Below are 18370 nucleotides of genomic sequence, written 5' to 3' on the forward strand. Positions count from 1 at the left end.
TTTAATTCGATTCTACACTAATTCAAGAATGTCTCTACAAAATTTCAAGTGAAAATCTCAAGAACTCTTGAAGATATAGCCGATTTATTGTGTCAGCATCAAGTGACGGCTAAAGGGCTTCTCAAACTTTAAACGCGTTTTTCTCTTTTGCGAATGGCGGGCACGATAACTCAAAAACTAATAATCCAATCGGTTTCAAATTTTGACACGTTTCTCTGGGAGTGTGTAGCTCTCGTATGAACTAGGATAAAGCCAATCGGTGAAGATCTTCCTTATTTTTTAACTTGGTTTTTTGTAAAAAATCGGCTATTTTCCAAAAATATTTTTTCAAAGGTCCGCCATTTTGTTAATTGTTGTGCGAAGTAAATAATCCTAGTTCATACGAGAGCCAGACATGTCCTCTTTCTAGCACCGTTGGAATTTTCGGATTCCGATATTCCAGTGAGGAGTTATCATGCCCGCCATCGAAAATATGGACTTTACTTTGAACACAAAAAACAACAACAAAACAACAACAACAAATTTTGGTAAATTATTTTTCTTCCTTTTTAAATCTTCAAATATATATGTGCCAAGTTACAAACCTTAACAACCATTGGTATTCATTTACCAGCCCATTTAAAATCTTAAAAATAAAGAATCGAGAATGGGGGGGGTTCCCTTAAGTCTAAAAGGTCTAAAACGAACATGGGTATAAAGACTACCCTGGCTGTCAGCTACACTTTTCAAAGTTACATCTCTAGAGTACTACTTTCATTTAACCAAGGTGGCGTAAGGTATAATACTTATTGGTTTTTAATTCATGGAAACTGCGGATTTTTATCAATTTTTTACAATTTAAATTAAAGTTCTTCATTATTTTTCTTTTCAGAAAATCTTAAATTTAATCTAATTTGCAAACTGAAACTGCGCGAAGAAAATGGTTTCAAATTCACCGATTTGGATAAATTACGGGTTGAGGTCGCCGATGTTGGCCTCTATCAAAGTCATTGGGAAAATCTCTTCAATGGACAAAAAGATCTAGAAGATTCGGCGAATGCCGTTTTCAATGATAACTGGAAGGAATTGTTTACCGCTTTTCGGCCATCCTTCACTGCGACCGTGCAGAAGGTTTTGGAGGATCGTTTTAGAAAAATATTTGCCTATATTCCGGCGAGTTATTACTTTGGTGATTTGTGAGCTGCAATGCATTTTCTTGACAAGCAAATCTGCTTATATTTTCTTTATTTTATTTTGTTAAAATAAAGTAATTACATTTAATAATCAATTCAAATGTGACTGTAAATGTTAAATAAAAAATTAATATCTTTATTAAATAATTCATCGTCAATAAAAATGTTGTTTAGCAGCTGAAGGGCGTATCGATTGACCTTGAAAAGAAGTGTTTGTTTGCTCGCCAAGTTCGCTAAACTGTTCAATGATCGTCGTAGCAACAGCAACCAACAGCAGCAGAAAGGTCGCCAGCAATAGAAATAAAACACTGGTTTTAGAAAGAACAAGCGTGACTTCCACTGCAGCACCAGTAAAAAACCCATCATTACAATGACCGTGAAAATTGCTGCTTCAGCTTGGTATCATGCACTACGAACGAGTAAGTAGGTAGCTGAATGCAACAACTCAACTATCAACTTAACTAGTTTTCTTTAGTCCGCAAACAACACCGAATGCAACGCATGTTTGGCATAAAAATTATTCATAGATTATTTTTCAATTCAATGACATAAAAACTGAAATTGTAATTTATTAAGTCGATTTAGTCTAATGCTGATCATATATATTACTCCATTATGTGGCAGCAAGGCTTGATGCAACCTTGTTAACACTAGAACGCCGAAGGCGGTCATTTTGACCGCTTTCCAATTTCAAGTACAAAAGCAACTGTGCATTTAATGACACTTTTTTTTAAATTTTGGTGAATTTTTTATAATAAACGTAATTCTATGAGGTACAAAAAGTCACCACATTTAAAAAAAAGTGTCATTAAATGCACAGTTGCTTTTGTACTTGAAATTGGAAAGCGGTCAAAATGACCGCCTTCGGCGTTCTAGTGTTAAATACATGAAATATATTATTTGATTTTTGATATGTATAGAAAGACGTAAAGTCAGATAGGAAGGACGAAATGAAACACTACGTCAGATAAAAGAAACAAATTTAATCGTACTGCAAAATAGAATGCCATCTAAATATAATAATTTAGTGACTAACTCAGCCCAGACGAAAGGTAGAATCTTCAAGTGTTGCATGTGGGCTAGTATTGGTAAGAAGGCATGTGATAATATTGTGATACATAATGATTGTTCGAACAATAGCATGACACGAAAATCACTAAAATATTAGTTTGGGGAAAAATAAATCCATTATTTTTATATGAATTATAGGGCTCTATTTAATTATGCACCGTTTTGTTGTCATTTTAAAGGTAACTTCATATTGTCTTTCTCATAGAAGTCCTGCTCTCTGCAAAAAAACTCTAGCAGTCGATTTTCACAATCCTTCCTGCAATAAAAGAAAAATATGATAATCGCTTGGTGTTGTATGGAGGATGCATTAAAACTTCCCAACCAAGCTCCCGAAATTTCTGTCGAATCACTGTAGACGTGTGTGGCCTAGCGTTGTCCTGGTGGAACACGACACCTCTCCTGTTGGTCAATTCTGGCCAACAGTCAATTGCTATATTCAAATGGTCCACTTGTTGGCAGTAGAGATCAGAATTTAGCGTTTGCCCATATGGAACCAACTCATAATAAATTATCCCCTTCCAGTCCCACCAAATGCATAGCAGAACCTTCCTGGCCGTTAGTCCTGGTTTAGCCACCCTTTGAGGTGCTCCGTCGCTATTTGACCACGATCATTTTCGCACAGGGTTATCAAATGTGATCCATTTCTCATCTCCAGTCACCATCCGTTTAAAAAATTGATCTATCTCATTCCGTTTGGCCAAGGCTTCGCAGATAGAAATTCGATCCATCCTATTTTTTTTCTGTTAATTAGTGTGGCATCCAAACATCGAGCTTCTTTTTGAATCCAGCTTTGTGTAAATGGTTTAAAACAGTTTTATGGTCGATATCGAATAGATAGATAAACTGTAGTTAACAAGACATAGCTACCAACGACAGAGAAGGGCAAGCGACACTGCCGTAAGGGATTTATTCACCACTTCTTTGGGTTACCAACTTTAATAGTCTCTACCATACATATGCAAACGATGCAAAGTGGGGAAAAATGCAGATCTAGCTGGCAGAAAATAAAATAGATGTTTTACTGTATAAAAAATAGATGTTTTACTGTATGTTTATCGATATTTTGGATAAGAATAGATTTAGAGGGACAATTTTAATTATTTTATGAACGAATTTGGCAATTTTTTTTATTAACCCACTAAGCGCCGATTTTTTTAGAAAAAACTTAAATTTTTATGTGAAAATTACTATTTTTTAATAAGAAACATTTTTCGTTATAACTAATAGTACTCCTTAAATGGGAGCTTCTTTTAAAAATTCCGAAACATTTGGAGGGTAAAAAGTGGGTTAAGGGCAATCACAAATGTTGTTATATGTATCTTTATTATTGTTAATATTATATATCTAAAACATTATATATATTTTATAAAATTTAGGCATTGTTTATTAAATACTAATCACATTCAGAATCCGATTTTTGATCTGAATTAGTTGGTAGCATTGGATCCTCTAGGACTTCTTCAGATAGTGGCTCACTATATCGATGGTTAAGAGATGTACTACGAGACAACCTTGATATATTTGGATCAGAAGAAAATAGCAACTTATTGAAAAGATCCCTCATTGTTTCCCCACGACTCAAGAAGAATATATATTTTTCCCTGTAGTTCCGAAAGTCCTTATTTCTGGATTCGATGGCTTCTTCAGACAACATTCCTATGGGCAAAGCTGCACATTTAATTATATCAGCTCCATGCACTAATATTTTGTGTATGCTTGAAGGCATATAGAACAAAGGATATAATTCCACGAAAAGAATAAATGTTTCCTAAATGACTCTGCGTTAATAGCATATCCACAAGCCATGGTTGAAAGGATGATACTAAAATGTTTCATTAATTTTTCATCAACACCAGTTATCGACGATGCCAAGCCAGGTTGGCTAAAAAACGCCTAGCAGTATTGCCATCGTTTGTTGTTCCGGATACTGACCTAGATGTGTGAACAATAATGTGCATTTCTTGCATCAAATCATTAATGATACGTGCCTTCTTTTCTTCGAAAAGTGGCCGATCGGAGCTATTAATTTTCCACTTTTTCAAAACCAGTCGGAACTTCTGGAACCTTAGAACGGACATTTTGAACTTGTTTTTTTCTTATCTGCTATGCTGTGATATTCACAGAATGCACACGACCCTCGCAATTTTATAGCAAAAATATACAATTTTTAACATTGGAAAAAGTATCTATTTTAAATGTATCGTTATTCCGTTCTAACTTATTAATTAAGATTATTGTATACGCACTTAAGTACACTCAACACTCTACTTTAAAACTGCATTAATGTTTTAAAGTTTCCTTCAAGTTCATTTTTTTATTTTCTGCGCTCGGTATTTTTTCCCACCGTGCGATGTTATAATATTTCTAAGGTGTTAATGTAAATCGGGGCAAGTCGAAAATATGTATTTTCATAACAAAAATAAAAATACGACAGTATGAGAGAAAACTTAGATAGATAGACCACATTGACAAGACCGGCAGATGCTGGTCTTATTGCCGTAGGGTTTATAGGCTTAGTTCAACATACGCGTTGGTAGTCTGGTGGACTGCAATGGACAAAAAAATGTTATGTTAATGCTTTACAGAAAGTCCAGAGAACATGTTGCCTAGGTATATGTGGCACAATGCAAATAAGGCTTTGGTGACTATATTGTATATCATTCAATTGATATACGGAATGCCTGAATCATGAGTATTCACATCATTTGAAACTTTGACCCCAGACAGAGACTAATGGGCTTACGAAACATCAGACCTCTGACTGTTTCTACGCAGATGGCACTAGGCTACCAGAAAGGACGGGACTGTCTGATTTTTATCGAAGAACCATAGACTAGAATTTCACCTCGCCTGACGGATCACAATACGATTCTACAGTCTGAGGTTCAAGCCATAACGGAGTGTCTAACTTCAAATTCTGGACAAAACACAAAAAATAGTATGACAAATAGTAAACAGCGAAAAGTTGGAACATTTTCAAAAAAGGTAAAGGTAAAAAATGGACATAAGAATCACAAACAACCAAAAGTTTGAATACGAACTAACTTCAACCCGCTTTCTATTTGTGATACTTGTCATGTTATTCAATTGTAAATTTATTCACACCCAGATATTAAATTATTTACTAATATTAATTGCAACTAATATTAGTAAATGTTAATTGCAACTTGCTGCTGTTGCACAAAATCGTGTATTATAAGTAGATAATTACAATGCAAATAAATGGGAATTATAAAAGCGATTAACTTTTACCATCCCACTTTTTAAAAGCCAATCCTAATCCCTGCGATTGAAACCCTGCAGCTGTCAAGAGACACTAATACGACATTAAACAGCTATTTAATTACCATTAATTTATCCGAATCAAATTTAAAATAAATTACGCTTTAATCTACAGATATATCACAAAAGTGATAAGTATTATTAAAATATTGACATGTTGTTTTTAATTCTCAAATAAACTGTCATATTATAATCGACACTATTAATTAGGTTAGTTTATGGTTTCTAAACAAAACCAGTGAGCGGAGCAGTATAGTCGGACGGGGCCGACCATACGATACCCTACACAACTACCACGGAACTCAAATTTTCTGCGGATGTGTATTCCGTGCCTGGGCAATATTTCGTGATATTTGCACTCCTCTTGCCCGATTAGAGGTAAACAGCACATCTTCCTCACACTGACATATTTTCCGAATATTACGAGTATTCAGTACTGCTATTGTCTAGATTCTCTTCACCGTGGGTTGTGTTGTGATGTTCGGCTTTCATATAGGGTCTATAGATCGACTAGAAAATAACACAAAAATCTAAGTTTTCGGTCCACTTCATTCCAAAATTATTATCTGATCATCACCGAAAATTATAGGCGTTGTCCTTGACCATAACTGGAACCTCATGGAACATTTCAAAGCGACCAGCGCTACAGTTCCGCTCTCTAGAGTGATAATGGGTTACTAAATAATATACGAATAGGGAGATACCTGTAAATATTTAGGTGTAACTCCCACATCCGAGCACATACAACAATATAATTGGTTTTAATTTAAAGGTCAACCACTCCTCTTGGATATAATATAAACTTCTCGGGTCCATGTACTTCAGGGGTAAATATATACGCTATAGAATACAAATTTTGTCATTTTTCACACAAAATTCAGGGTCTATTTGACCCGCTAAATATTGACCGATCTTTATGAAAACAGGCATGCTTATTCTCTGGCCCGATCCCCTTCCCCATGCAAAATTTTATGATGTTCGGGCCATTATTGCGGCCTATGGAGCGACCGGAAAAACCGACAAATATTTAGTATTTGGTCCATTTCATCCCCTAAATATTAACCGATCTTTCCCAAAAACAATAGGGGTCTTCATTGGCCAGATCCCATCCTACATGCAAAATTTCATGAAGATTGGTCCATAACTGTGGCCTGTATCGTGTTTACAAATTATAATGGACAGACGGACGGACACACATGTCTAGATCGACTCAGCTAGTCGAGATATGACGATCGGTATACTTAAAGGTCGGTCTAGGACCAATATTTCGCGCCCTTACAAACTTTTGGGGCTGCACAAAGCTATAATACCCTGACAACATTGTTGTGTAGGGTATAAAAATGTAGTTTCGACCATAGGATAAGTGCTATATTAATTTTGTTATTGCAGTTTTATTATACATTTTGTCTGATCAACATAAAATCCCATGTTCACTTGCGACACCGCTGTCGAACCAAGTGCAGGAAACGCTTCGACATGGGGGAGATTTTGGCGACGATCTCTTCAACAGTTAGCTCGACGATTGAGAGGATTGAAGACCATTGTCCTATTGTTTCCTTTAGCAGTTTATTTTCTGCAAATGGCTCCTCTGTGGATAACGTCTCTCTTTGGGAGAATGTTGAATTTTGTCGATCCCAGGTCCGTTGGCTTTACGCTTTCACGCTGGTCTCGCGCAAATCCTGTGGTATATATAGGAAATGGAAGGTGACGTAGTGAGGTAGCGACTGGCCTATTTGTCTTCTCTCGCCTTTTGGGAAGTTATTTGAATCTTTTATTCTAGACAGGATTAAAAAACTGTTGATGATAGGAAAATCCTGCGGGTCTGCTAATTTGGTTTTAGAACGGGTCTTTCCACAGACCATGCCTTAACGGTTTTTGGTAGCTTTGTTGGAAAAGGTTTCGATAGGAAATATGGAACTATAGCTGTGTAGGTATATATTGCCAAGACTTCCGATTCAGTCTGGCATGATTGCATATTATATAAATTTCAGTCGTTTGGCTGTAGAATGGTCGCTAATTTCCTTAGAGGTAATGTTTTTAGACTGAAGGTGGGTGATCGGCTTTCTAGCTTTCTAGCTAGGCCGGCAATTGATCAGGCCTATCAAGTGATCAGGCATTTTGTCACATCTGATGGAAAGGTTAAGGCTCTGGGAAAGAAAAATATCCTAATGTGTGAGGTTACGCCCTATTCTGTTGGAGAACGGACAAGATTGAAGTTTTCATGACTTGATGCGGTCTTGCATTATTAGATTAGGTTGGACAAAAAATCAATTAGTCCGGTCGCCGAAAATGTCGATAAAATCGGAGAAATAATCGAAGTTGACCGGCATGTTAGCAGTCGTAACATGGCCCAGGAGCTAAAAATCGACCATAAAACTGATGAATTCAAAAAAAAGCTCGATGTTTCGGTTCCACACCAATTAAGAGAAAAAACCAGTAAGGAAAGTAGTAAAATCGGACTGGGCCGACTATATGATACCTTTCACCACTTTGGAACATCGCCTTTTCAAAGGAACATTGACATGAAATTGAACGAACTTAAATATGTGATCTTTATCTATATCTAAACCGACTAACATCAATCCCAACACATGTCATTCTGCAATCTATGCTAAATTTTGTAAATCGATTTAAAGTAAACTTGACACACGCAATTCGGTATGCTGCACTGTTTAAAATTTAATCTCAATCAAACACCCATTGATTATTTGGTGTAAAATAAACATGAAAAAGTCGAAATTATATATGGAAGCTATGCTATATCTATATCTATATGAACCGAATTCAAGGAAACTTGCCAGAGATTAATTTATATTAAATTCAGTACGTTGTGTCAATCGGCCTAGCTCGGGGTCTTAAGTGCACCATTTACTTAAAATCGGACGAAAATATATATAGGAGGTGTTTGTAAATATGATCCGATTTTCACGAAACTTTGCACACATCATTCTAGATGTAATTCAGTACGCTATACCAAAATCGAAAGATATAGGGGTCTTTGGTGCAGCATTTACATTATTCTAGACTTAATTTAGTACGCTATGCCAAAATTCGTACAAATCAAAAGATTTGCAGGGACTTTGGCGCATCATTTACCTAAAATCGGGTCATTCTACACTTACTTCAATACGCTATGCCAAAATTCGTGCGAATCTAATGATTTTCAGGGACTTTGGTGCACCATTTATTAAAATCGGACGAAACTATATATGGGAGCTATATCTAAATCTGAACCGATTTTCACGAAACTTATCACACGTCATTCTACACTTAATTTAGCACGCTATGCCAAAATTCGTGCAAGTCTAATGATTTTCTGGGACTTTGGTGCACCATTTACTTAAAATCGGACGAAACTATATATGGCAGCTATATCTAAATCTGAACCGATTTTCACGAAATTTAGCACACATCATTGTCGACTTAATTCAGTACGCTTTGCCAAAATTCGTGCAAATCTAAAGATTTTCAAGGACTTTGGTGCACCATTTACCTAAAATCGGGCGAAACTATATATGGGAGGTATATCTAAATTTGAACCGATTTTCTCCAATTTCAATAGGTTTTGTCCTTGGACCAAACCAATGGGCTGGATCGAATTTCTATCTGCGAAGCCTTGGCCAAACGGAATGAGATGATGGTGTCTGGAGATGAGAAATGGATCACATACGATAACCCTGTGCGAAAACGATCGTGGTCAAAGTGCGGTGAAGCACCTCAATCGGTGGCCAAGCCAGGACTGGAAGGTGATTATTTATTCTAAGTTGTTTCCTATGGCCAAACGCTAAATTGTGATCTCTACTGTCAACAACTGGACAGTTTGAAGATAGCAATTGACCAGAAACAGCCAGAATTGGCCAACAAGAGAGGTGTCGTGTTCCACCAGGACTTGACACCAAGCGATTATCATATTTTTCTTGGTTTCCAAAATTTCTTTAATGATAACAAATTGGTATCTAGAGAAAAATCGACTACTAGAGTTTTTTGCAAATAGAGATCAGGACTTCTACTTTATTTAACAAAGCATGTTAAATAAAGTGCTATAGTTTACATACAAATAATGGATTTCAGTTTCCCCAAACTAATATTTGTTGAGAATAGCATCGTTGAGGACTTAATTCGCTGTGTGTAAGATGCGGATCAGCTGCGTGCTCGAAAGCACCTACCGCACTCTGTCCTCCTCTAGAATGAATGAGCTAGGCTTCTTCTACGGGGAAGAAGCCTGGCTCATTAATTAAAATCCTCAGATAGTTAATGTCCAGTGTTAGTTGTATGACACTGTGTTTTCCTTATAAAAACTAAGACGAACATACATACATATATATTCATTAAGCGAACTTTATATTCCATTTCAAGTTCAATCATTAGAAAGATACAATTTTCGATTTCCGTTTTTAAATTATTGCACTATCGACATGTCATTACACAAATATTATGACATTTATCCAGATAGAATGGCATTTAAGGGAACCCCACCCATTCTCGATTTTAATTTTTCAAGATTTTTAATGGGCTGGTAAATCAATACCAATACTTGTTAAGGTTTGTAACTTTGCACATATATATTTGAAGATTTAAAAGAGAAGAAAAATAATTTACAAACAATTGTTGTTATTGTGTTGTTGTTGTTTTTTTGAAATTAAAAAAAAGATAACTCCTTACTGGAACATCGGAATCCGAATATTCCAACGGTGATAGAAAGAGTACATGTCTGGCTCTCGTATGAGCTAGGATTATTGACTTCGCTCTAAAATTAACAAAATGGTGACCTTTGAAAAAATATTTTTGGAAAATCGAAATTTTGTAGAGACGTTTTTTAATCAGTGTAGATCCGAATTATATCAACAAAAATTTTGACCACGAGACTGGGGGGGTCCCCTTAAACTTAAAAACTTTACGATAAAAGGTGTTTATTAGCATTAAAACTGGTTTTAGCTTTGTAATAAAAAAAGAACAGTACTACAACGACGTATTAAATTAAAACAATTATTGTTATTATTATTTTTACATTCCGCTCTATAAATATTATGAATAATTTAAAAACAATAAACAAGCGACGAACACAATAAGCACCGGCAACAATGTTTAGTTTCACAAAAAGCGCTGATTATGGCAACCGAGATTATTACTATATGTAGTTAGGAGGTCTTTCACTTCCCATATCATACTCGTATGTAGAAGTTATAATTAATCAGCAAGCTGATCTTGTTTAATAATATGGTTAATATGCGCTTTAATAATTTAACAGTCTCGAAGGTAATAATAATCTTGGAATACAACAAATTGGGGGTTTCAATTTAATTCGTAATTGCTGAAATGTGGTAAAGTAAGCAATTGTGCCCATATTGAAATCCAATGTATATATATTAAGACATAGAAGTCCGTATTAATATTGCATATGTTATTCGTTTGTTGTATTTGTGCATCTCAATTACCATTAGAACCGAAGGATGTACTAAAAATACTATAAACAAATAATTGAGTTTTAGCCAGCATTATGTTATTTAAATTCTCCGAAGCCAGATTTATAGAAGGTACAAATTTTTAACGAGCCCGATTTTATGATATTCTTTGGCATATACAAGAAATTATCTTAAAAATGTCATGTCAATCGGGCACACCGGGTGTCTTAGGTGTAACATTTCTATGAAATGTAAAAAAAGTATATATGAGATCAATATATTAATTTGGGCCGATTTAAGGGAGAGAATGGCGGGCCCCCTTAATGCAAATTGTATGTCTCCTTAAAGCAGCATGTCGCGCTCTCCAAAATGTCATATAAATTGGACAAACGTCGGTTATTTGGTGCACCCTTTTGCAGGTACTCGGAAAATGTATGTTTTAATGCACAATTTGCTTGAAATCGTACGATATAAATAGGAGCTATATCTAAATGCGAACCGATTTAATCGAAACTTTAAACACTTCATTTTATTTCATCAAAGTCGTACCAACTTGGGGTATTAACTGCACCATGCATTCACAATCTGCGCATATTTAATGCCGATTTGTCGTACATCATTGTAGACTCAATACGATACGCTATAGCGAATTTCGTCTCAATCGAACACACCTTGGGTGTTTGGTGTATCATCAAAACGGACGAACATATATTTTATACACGTCATACAAGGTTCAATCTGGTACGCTGTATATAGGTGCTATACCTAAAAGTGGACCGATATTAATCATTTTAGGCATCAAGATTTGATACCTATTGTGCATTTAAAACAAGTAAAAACGCTGTTAAGTTCCAGGTCGGTCCGCCTGAACCTTTCAGATTCCCCACCGCGTGAAATTTATTCACCAATGGGTCCCATCTTCGAACTTCTTCTAGAATTTGTTGTACAAAGTTTGGTTCATATCGGATAGTCCGTTTGCATGATAAATTTAAATTAATTTTTTGCACAATTTTGGCCATTTTGTAGGGGAGTTACCAAAAGGAGTGGAACTATATTCCACTTCTTCGAACTTGAATTAAGTTTTGAAGAAATATTAAGATGTGCAAAGTTTGGATTAAATCGGTTACTCATTTCGAGAGTAATCGTGCGCACCAGCTTGTCAGAAAGCCGGCCGGACATTTGTAAATCGACTCCAAATTGTCTGAAACGGATTTGGTTCAAAGAAATATGGTGTCTAAAACCAATATTTCGATTAGGCAAATTTTCACCGTATCAAAGTGTATATACCCTCATTAGCCATGATTCTGAGGGTATAATAACATGCGAATGAGAGTATAATAATAAGCAATCCGATTTGAACTAAACTTGGCACAACCTAATATTTTAACCATGCTTGTATAATGTTGAAAGATGGAACTTATCGGTCAATCTCTTTCTGGTACCTCCCCCAAAAAGGGTTAACAGCGAATTTCCAATTTCATCCAAATTTTGCACATGGTAATATATTTACCTTACATAAATCAAACTTGAAGATGGTCTACTCTTCTGGCACCTACCCCATAAAGAGTCCACATTTCAAAATTCTGTAAATTTAATTTGAAGCGAACCTACATTAAACCCTAATATGGGGTCTATATTCCGTATAAGAGAAAGAGAGAGGCAGTTTTACTGATCAAGAATATATATATATATATATATATAAGGTGGAGCCAACGTGCCCCCATCTCACCCAAATCACTAAAAATTTAGTGGGAATTCGTTATATGAGGGTTATACGAAGAAATGTACCAGTATTGAGATTTGATTCTAATTGAGAGTATCAAATAACAAACTACAGATGAAAAACATCTCAAAGTCTCAAAAAATACTGAAATTGTTGGGTTACCGATTTATGGGCCACCCAGTATTGATAATTTTTGGTAAAACGATTTATTTACCAAATTAGATATAGCCCATCTTCTGTCAACAAACTATAGACTATATGTAAAATTCTCAACTTAATTATTTCTGAAGATAGCATGATTACAACAGACGGACGGACTTCTCCAAATATCAAAATATTACCCTGATTAATATTTCGATGAGTTACAAACGGAATGATAAAAATTAAAATGCCCTGATTGTGTTTAGTTTTGCTCAAATCCGTTCAGATGTATAATTTCTCCCGAATTTACGTAAATTGGGCATCAAGGTACCAAATTTTGACAAAGTTTACTAAATCTAATCTAGAACATATCTGATCATGCATGGAAACTGGTGCCCTTGTTTATAAGCTCCTTCTCTGTGTTCTCTTTTTTAAATCATTTCATATAGCGGGGTTTCAGTTACTCTCACATGCATTTTTTGATAAATTCGGAGTATGGGTGCTCCGAATACCTTGAAGATAACTTTGAATATTTTTTGAGAAGGCAATGCGCGTTAACCTATGATACTAAATGTCAGCACTGTTGCATTTCATAGCATTCAATTTTTAAAAAGTATGCGGTACGGAAGTATGTGTACGGAAGCAAACAATGTTAATTCCTTCTTTTTTTAGCAAATTCACCTGCATCCGAATCATATTCGCTCCTTTTATACATAATTATATTAACCTTTATTTTTAATAGTTTTCTTTGTTCTGCTTCAACTTTTCAATACATATCTTTATTAAAGTAGCTGATAATAACTATCCAGGTATATAAATTTTATGACGACTCATCTTGTATATTATATAATAATTTTATTGTACTATTTAAAACCGATTTTCACAGATAATGCCAATTATTTTAGGTCATAATTATAATGACAATATCGTATTGTAGAAAACAATAATTCTACAATTGCAAACAAATAAAGCTGAATGAATTTGTAATGAACTTACAGTTTGTCTCAATGTTTGCATGTGAGTGTACGTGTGTGTTAGCTAGCTGATTTGTCATATAGTCAATAAATTTCAAGTATGTTTAACTAGTTAGTTAATATGTACATTTTTATTGTGCATTGGCAGCCGAGACCTATGTAAGCAGCTATATACCGACTAAGTCACTGGCCTAGCCTCAATCGCCGCGTCGCCTCCTCCTCTACCCTTACAATAGGGACGTCGTTGTATAGATCATATTTCTAATTTCAAGAGCCATTTCATTGTTCGTTCGTTTAGATTTTATAAAATAGCTGAACGCTGTAGAACAGCGCAACAGTTGGATTTACGCGCCCGTACTCTCTTAACATACTTACCTTGCCGGCATATTCGTTTCGCAGTCGCAACTGACGAAAAAAGTCATCTTGACATTGCACTTCAAAAAGTAGAACGCAGCGGAGCAACTAAAAACGCGCATGCGTCTAATTGATAAATTTCGAAAAGGATTAAAAAATAATTCAAACTTGTGATTGTGATTAAGGATTAACATACAAAATGGAGATGCGCATCCTTTTTCTGAAAAACATGCATTCGTCGTTTTTAATGTTATTATTAACAATGTGCTTAATTAATGGTTCGACAAGTTTTGAATATTTCAAAGAAAAACGTAAGTGATGTTTAGTGCTACTAACTTGAAAAAAAAAAATTGAAAAGAATAAAAACATGAATGAAGGATATGAATAAGGTATTTTGTAGAAACAGCGAACAAAGAAACATGTAAAACCAGAAAACAACATGAACCGAAATCGGTGTTATGAGTACATAACACTACGGACACATGAGTACGTTAGTATTCATCTTAGACTAAATTTGGTGTCTCATACCAACCGATTTCAAGCAAATCGCGGTCCTACGTCACTCAAAAACAGTTTCTGTCAATTACTCTATGCGACAAAATGGAATTGTATGGGAAATGGAAATCCCTTTTTGTTGAATGCCCTGGATATAAATCACGTCTTTGATTAATGGCGTGATGAATTCTTTGCTGCTGATGATGAAAAAGCTTTAAATCTTTGTTTGTGGCTATTGCAGGTTATATTTGAGATGACAAGTATCCGACTCACATTCTAGCAAATTGGTTAGAAAATATTTTGATAATCTTCTAACCTTCATTAAAACAACCCCAACCCATCAAACTTTCCCCTGACATGTTTTATAGTTTGCTTTACTTGATGTCGCTGAAGATTTATTATGTGAGTGGCGTCAGTAATATTCTTTATCATCCTATAAACGCATAATTTTTGTTTCATCGGATTACTTATTTGGCTTGTGATAGAAAATTTGTCTTTCCATCGAATTTGTGGCCTCCTCCTTCTGCATGAACCATCAGTTGGAGAGTTTGCTTCAAACACTCCAAGCGTTGTCTCATCTACTTGCGCAAGTACCCTTTGCTTTAAAAAAAAGTTTCCGAGAGGTGGCCATGTTTTTGAATTGCTTATTAAGACCATAGTAGCATCTTACAATTTCAAAACTGATGTCATTAGTTTTATTTATGGCGGTACCGAGGTATATAAAATCGTTGACTACCTCAAATCTGTAGTTTTCAAGTTCAACAGTTGGTCCGAGTCTACTGGACGTCTTGCGCGTTGATACCACCAGCTTGGTCTTCTCGCCATTTACTGCCAGTCCCACTTTGGCCGACTCCTCCTCAATTCGTTTAAAGGTGACGATTACCGCTCGCAATGTCCGACCCATTATGTCGATGTCGTCGGCGTAGGCGAGTAAGATATGCTGTTTGGTGTACAGAGTGTCATTTCTGTTCACATTTGCATCTCGTATGACCTTTATCAGCATGATGTTAAAAAGGTCACACTACAAACTGTCATCTTGTCTGATTCCTCGTTCGGTATTGAAGGGCTCCGAGAGGTCCTTTCCGAATTTAACTGCTGACTTTGCAAGAATGCCGAACATGGCTTAAAACACCTCTGAGCGGATTGGGCTGTTTCTAGGAAACAGCATGGATGCAAATAAGACGAATGTAGAAAAATTTAAAAAAAGTTTTATTCTCCTGTTAACCATAAACCGCAGCCAAATTTATGTCTCGTTTCATGGTAGCTATAATACAGTGCATAACTATCAGATTTAATCAGATTTAATCACATATCCTGTAAGGTAATAATATCGGTTTTGTACTTCTTGAGTACATCGGCCAAAGCAAAACCCACGTCTGATCTGTGCAGATTCGGGGTCAACATTACGGGGGTTTGGTGTTCTTTTCGTTACCTTTTCATAGTAGGAGTGGTTTTCCGACTGTGGGCAACTAACCCGACGCCTCAACCCATTTTTTACAGTTCTTATGGGTGAACTCGCACAATCAGCTCCCTATTTCAACGGCTGATAAAAGTAGCTACCCCAGGTGACACCGCGGGGAGGTCCGTGTCAGCAAATGAGATGAAAGAGGGATTAATTTAGAACCTGCCAACAATATCCAAGGGAAAAACAAACAACACACCCCAAAACCTCGTTTGATTTGGATTACTTTTTAACATGGTTAAAGTCTCACACAGTCATCAAAAAAGAACATACATTGGGTTATTCTTGATTATATCTTAGACACTGATTGGCAAAATAATATGCCAACCGCTTTTAATAGCGATCAATGGTTAGATATAGAGTACTCACAATTTGCGGGATTTTGAGATTTCATGTTTGAATGTTCGATCAAAACTGACTGTTCGATCAAAACTGAATATCCTTCGATACAGGTACATTAAACTTCCGTATAACATCCTGTACCATTTTTAATTAAGTAGGATATTAAGATACTGAAATAAATGTAAGCATTGGTTGAAGATAACGTCCGCTATCTGGGTAATATTTGTACGAATGCTTTTAATTTACTGTCATATAACTACGATTTTTTCGCTTATATTTAAATGAAAACGATTTATAATATATTTTGCAGCATCCTACATCAAAAGTTGTAAAATTTACGAACCCGAGTTCACCAAATGTTCCACAGAATCCATTCAACGATTTCTAAAAGAAGTGTTCACGGCAAAAGTGCCCGAAGTTGTTGCGGAAGTAGGCAAACTGGATCCATTACACTTGGATGAAATTCATTTCAAACAGGACAACAATGATGCCGCATCGTTAAGAGCACATTTGACGAACTTGGAGGTATCGGGACTTTCGAATATTCAAGTAACGGAGAGTAGGTGAGTGCGAATGCCTTACCAATGTCTATATTTAAAATTACATTTTCATTCCTCCACAGAGTAAGCAAGAAGGACTTTAGCTGGTTGACCAAACTATTTTTTCCTAAATTCAAAATTGAGGGCCACTATAAAATGGATGGTCGTGTTTTGCTGTTGCCACTTAAAGGAGAAGGACAAATGGTCATTGAAATTGGTAAATAGCAACTATTTTTCGATATATGTGATTTATAATAAAAAGTTGACATTTTCATGCAGATGCAATGAACGTTACAATGCGTACCAAAACCCGTCTAATTGAAAAGGGCGATTTCACCTTCTACAATGTCACCGACATCAAATTGGATTTGGATGCCCAGAAAATGACCAGTTATTTTGATAATCTATTCGGTGGCAATAACGAAGAGATCAATCGCAGCACCAATGAATCGTTCAACAAAAATTGGAGAGATTTCTTTGAGGCTCTGCGACCATTGATTACCGACACCGTAGATAAGATCATGTTTAATCTCATTCCGAAATTGTTCCATATGTATCCTGCAAATTTCTTTGTGGAAGATATACCCACACCACAGAAGTTGTATGGCAAACAATAAATCTAGAAAATGATTTTTTGTTTTAAATATAAAAACAGAATTAAAATAAATTTATTGATTTTATAAAAATAACTTAGCGTAAATTTAAGAAGACAATTGCAAAGATGCAAAACAATTTTTATCAAAGACTTTTTCGCAGGGCCCATATACATGGAGCTCCCATTATTTGGTACTTTGCGAAATTTTGAGCATGCTTTTCAACAAATCAGCTACTTTTAAATTTAATTAAGGTATGCCATAATTGTCTATCCATAATTAGAGATGGGCAGTGGGTAAATACACAAAGGGTAAATACCCGATAAATTGGCACCTTAAGTGGCTCAATGTAATTACTTGTATGGGATCTCTGGGTCCAAGTTTTAATATAGGCCCCATATTACCGTACCTCCCGATTTAAGTTTTTTATTTTGTCTATTAGATACATTTTACGATCAAATGAGCTGTAATTTGGCATAGAGAGTTCTCTATGAGTACCAAATATTTATGCATAATTTTTTTCGATGTAGGTCCACGTTTTCTGATACCCCCCATACAAAGGTACGTACACCTATTTAAGTATTTACCCAAAAATTGGGTATAAACTCATTAAATGGCGAACCAATTGACATGGACGGCCAAAATTTGGCTCAGATATATCAATGCAACTACTGGTAGGGAAAATAGGATCTCTGGTCTTTGTTTTTGTTGGAGAATCAATTGAATTCACTCAACAATTATTTACTTTGTTATATCATTATGTAGTATGCTATGGTTTTTATATTGTATAGGAACATAGTATACTTTGCATTTTATGAAT

General features: G+C 35.5%; 1 protein-coding gene across 1 annotated transcript; it reads left to right on the top strand.

The window, feature by feature from the left end:
* The first annotated feature begins 1542 nt into the window (after positions 1 to 1542).
* On the top strand, positions 1543 to 17574 carry LOC133332915 (uncharacterized). Its single transcript, XM_061541285.1, has 4 exons — positions 1543 to 1591; positions 16729 to 16981; positions 17041 to 17174; positions 17237 to 17574. The coding sequence occupies exons 1-4, from the start codon at positions 1543 to 1545 to the stop codon at positions 17572 to 17574; spliced, it is 774 nt and encodes a 257-aa protein (XP_061397269.1).
* Positions 17575 to 18370: the final 796 nt, after the last annotated feature.

Source organism: Musca vetustissima, unplaced genomic scaffold, assembly GCF_032173495.1.
Source record: "Musca vetustissima isolate MV318-11 ecotype Yass unplaced genomic scaffold, APGP_CSIRO_Mvet_v1 utg1079, whole genome shotgun sequence".
Taxonomy (NCBI): domain Eukaryota; kingdom Metazoa; phylum Arthropoda; class Insecta; order Diptera; family Muscidae; genus Musca; species Musca vetustissima.

What these genes read in the sequence shown, in the direction of transcription:
- LOC133332915 (XM_061541285.1), top strand. Translation starts at nt 1,543, where the DNA reads ATGACCGTGAAAATTGCTGCTTCAGCTTGGTATCATGCACTACGAACG. An exon ending in GTATCATGCACTACGAACGA is followed by an intron (nt 1,592 to 16,728) that starts GTAAGTAGGTAG and finishes TATATTTTGCAG; the next exon opens with CATCCTACATCAAAAGTTGT. An exon ending in ACAAATGGTCATTGAAATTG is followed by an intron (nt 17,175 to 17,236) that starts GTAAATAGCAAC and finishes ATTTTCATGCAG; the next exon opens with ATGCAATGAACGTTACAATG.